At 32.5% G+C, this 3,601-nt stretch overlaps 1 protein-coding gene across 1 annotated transcript; it reads right to left on the minus strand.

Annotated features, from left to right (window-relative positions):
• Positions 1-1,024: 1,024 nt before the first annotated feature.
• Positions 1,025-2,950, minus strand: LOC115034269. Its single transcript, XM_029490604.1, has 2 exons — positions 1,551-2,950; positions 1,025-1,471 (listed from the first exon to the last, which is right to left on the minus strand). Exons 1-2 carry the CDS (start codon positions 2,914-2,916, stop codon positions 1,323-1,325), a joined length of 1,515 nt encoding a protein of 504 aa, XP_029346464.1. The 5' UTR covers positions 2,917-2,950; the 3' UTR covers positions 1,025-1,322.
• Between the last annotated feature and the right edge of the window lie 651 nt (positions 2,951-3,601).

The following is a 3,601-nucleotide window of genomic DNA, read 5'->3' on the forward strand; positions in this document are numbered from 1 at the left end:
CCTATGTGATTTGATGACTGATAGCTATAGTCTGTTCACCGAGAGTTGACCCACTTCCGCGCATGCATACTGAGCCGCCGGAACATTCAGACCCGCCGAGTAGAAGCCGGCGGTCTGTGATTGGTCGGCGGTGTTCGGCGATCGGCAGTGTTCGTCGTAGTAGGCAGCTGCTACTGGCGACGATCTCCACCAGCGCTGCAACGAGGCGGTGGCATGCGCGGCTGCGACAGGTTTTCGTCGGGAGAGTGGGTCAACTCTCGGTGAACAGACTATAGACAATCAAATACACCTATCTACTTTACACTTTTTTTGGAAGGAGATCGTATCTATTTACAATGTTCTGCTAGCCGCTCAAACTTTTAAACATTCCCGCCAAAGCGCCAAGTCTTATTTCCAATCCATATCAATAATCCTTAACTTTCGTCTTACAACCTTTGTGACTTTTATAATTCCAACGAAATTGTCTCCAAAACCGGTACCCGTTCTCAACGAGTCCAACGGGCGTCCGAGTTTCACTTAGAGCTAGTCTTAATATATAAAATTATATATTATAATAAAGTACTAACTAAATATATTTTATATAATTAATCACACTATATTATGAGTGAAATGAGTGTATGGCTATTAACAATAATTATAAGAACATTTATCATGTTATTAACAAAAAAAAAAAGAGAGATTTTACTCCATTTATTATTGTATTAAGAAATAATTTAAATAACATAGAACTAACACAAATAAAAAATGTATAATAATAAATAAATAATTAATAATAGATATATGTATATTAGGGTGTCCCTTAAATTTTTTTTTTTCATTTTTGCCGGTCTCACCCACTTAATTTGTGTATATACGTGTAAAAATGAACTACAAAAATTTTCAAGTCAATATATTAAGGTTAACCCGTGCCGACTTGAATTTGAAATTTGAGTATATTAATTCATTCATAATTTAATGCTATATTTAAAATTTTTATATATAACTCAATTACAATAAGGAAAATTAAAATTTGTTACTTAATATGTTTTAAATATAATAAAATTGTCTATAAATTACGTTCTTACATACTTCTTCTTATTTATTATAATTTACAAGATATATTGATTTTCGAGTGTGAAAGTACTATTTTCTTAAAATATTATTATACATTTTTATTAATTAAAATTTTTTTTTCAATGTCTCCTTTTTACAATCAGGATATAGTCTGCGGTGTTCTTGTATACATTGTAATAGCAACTCAGACTTCTTATCATCTTTGGTTAAGTTTCCGTGAAAATCTTCCATAAGTTTAACTGCTCTTTCCGCTGTATCATTTACTACATTTAGCGAGCATGCAATTTCTTTCCCGTGTAAATAACTAATTTGAGTGTCCTATGTGCTCGGATCATCATATTCAAAAAGTCCGTATTAATATTAAATCGAGAAAAAAATTGCATACTGTTCTTTGATATAAAAGAGGCCAGTGTTTTTTCTACAAAAAAAAAAAATTCTATTAATAACCTTATGAATTACGTTATTACATAACAAAAACGATAGTATAATAGGTATACCTGAAAAAGTTTCGCCAAGATCTTGAAATGAAACAATAAGACGTTTAGTTGGATGGATAAGTCCATCATTGTTAAGTGACTGTACCATTAATCTTTTGATTTCGTTCGATAATGTGTCATCAAAGAAAGCTAATGCTGCTGTCTCTTCTGTTAAGTACCATAAATGATTACTAATTTTTGTTATAGCGGCTTTTGAAATTTTAGAGTGTTCATTTTCATATTGTTTTAAACATTTTATAAAATTTAAATCGTTTGCCGGTGCTCTAGCTGCTGTGGTACAGCTGAACCAAGCTTTTAAATAAAATCGAACAATAAAAACACAAATATCACGAATAGAATTTTTTTCAGAAGATGATAATGAGTATTGATTTCGGAAAATATATATTTTTAAACAGTAAATAGCTCTACTCATCCAGCGAGCTTGATGCATTGCTCCAGGTGGACGTATTTTAAATTTGTTGTCCAAATCACCATTCAAAAAAGTTATAGATAGCTCAAGTAATTCTTTATAGTCATCTCTGTAACATTTATTTTGCAACATAGCTCGACAAAAGTGGAGAATATCATTTCGTACATCTTCTAAAGCAGTGCAACACTCAAGGTCGTCTATACCAGAAGTTATATTTGTAATATCTATTTTATTCCAATTGTTTCGAAACTTTTTGAATAGTGGGATATCAGGACTTGTCGTTGTATGAGGAAGAACAGATTCAAAAACGCCACGTAAAATTATTTCGTATATATGGTGGCGACATGGTAGGTAAAGTAAGTCTCTTTCCAATTTTTGCTCCAATAAAACGCATGCACCATTTAAACGCCCTGTATTTGAAGCGGTGGTATCACAGCATAGAGCTTGAACAACATCTGTTACGCCCCAATTTTCTAATGCATAATATATAGCATTAGCTTGTTCTTTTCCCGTTGATTTTTCCAACTTTGGGATACCAATAAGCAAATCTAGATTATTACTGGTTAAAACAATTGGTAATCTATCAATACCTGACTCTCTAACATTTAACGTCGGTAGTATTTTTCCATCCCAGTGTACAGTTATATAACTAGGAACAGACATTTGAAAATTAGTTTTAATTTTATTGGCGCGTTCAACTCGTACAGCATCACGACATCGATGTATAGACGATTTATTTATAACCAAACTATCAACATTGTTACCCAATGCTTCAGCTGTTGCTTGAATAACATAAACTGAGTCCCGTACACTTAATTTACATCGATCTAATGCAGCAACAAGCTTTGGAGTAATGAAATTTGTGCGGCCCCTTTTTTTTTCTGATAGTGTCATTGGTATACGGGTGCAATTTGTGTATTCAGAATCTGACGATGACGACGGTGAACTTATAGACATATCAGATAATTGATTTTGAATTTCAGTTGCATTATAATTTGATAATTGAAGTTGTCTATTTGTTAGCTTTTCTATTTCAATACATTTACGTTTTTTTGCTTTATTTTCACTTTCAAGTAACTTTTTGTCTATACCACCAAGACAACCAATTCGACCAGGAAGTCTTTGATTAATTAAAAACTGTTTGTCATTTTCAATTTTCATTATATTTAAAGCATTGGCATGTGCAATATCAAATAAATTGTTAAGTTTGTTTATGAATTCTGTTTCTTTTAATTTAAATGAATCACCTACCTTTTGTGAATTTTTTTGTAGAGCACGCCATTCTTCGTACACATTTAAAAGTTTATCAATACAATGTTGAACTGCTCGGACAGGAATTCGAGCTTTTTCCCAAAAAATATTGCATTCACGAACAGCTAACGAAGCACTTTCTCTCGTATTAAGTTTTACTGTTCTCACATTATAAAAAAAAACTGAAAGCACTTGTCCAATCGACGGGAGTTTTGAGCCTAGTATTTGGGTAGATGGTGACCCAATCAAAAATATTTGTTCATCAGCTCGTAATTTTCTAGACATATTTTGCAAAACAATTACCAAAATCAAAAACGAAACAACATACGACGTACACGTACACAACTAATTACGCACCGTAACGAACACGACTGTCGACTACACGATATTA

Source organism: Acyrthosiphon pisum, chromosome A2 (genome assembly GCF_005508785.2).
Source record: "Acyrthosiphon pisum isolate AL4f chromosome A2, pea_aphid_22Mar2018_4r6ur, whole genome shotgun sequence".
NCBI classification, from domain to species: Eukaryota; Metazoa; Arthropoda; class Insecta; order Hemiptera; family Aphididae; genus Acyrthosiphon; species Acyrthosiphon pisum.

Coding starts and splice junctions, on each gene's coding strand:
- LOC115034269 (XM_029490604.1), bottom strand. CDS start 2,916: ATGTCTATAAGTTCACCGTCGTCATCGTCAGATTCTGAATACACAAAT. Junction 1,472..1,550: donor TCTTGGCGAAACTTTTTCAG/GTATACCTATTA, acceptor TTTTTTTTGTAG/AAAAAACACTGGCCTCTTTT.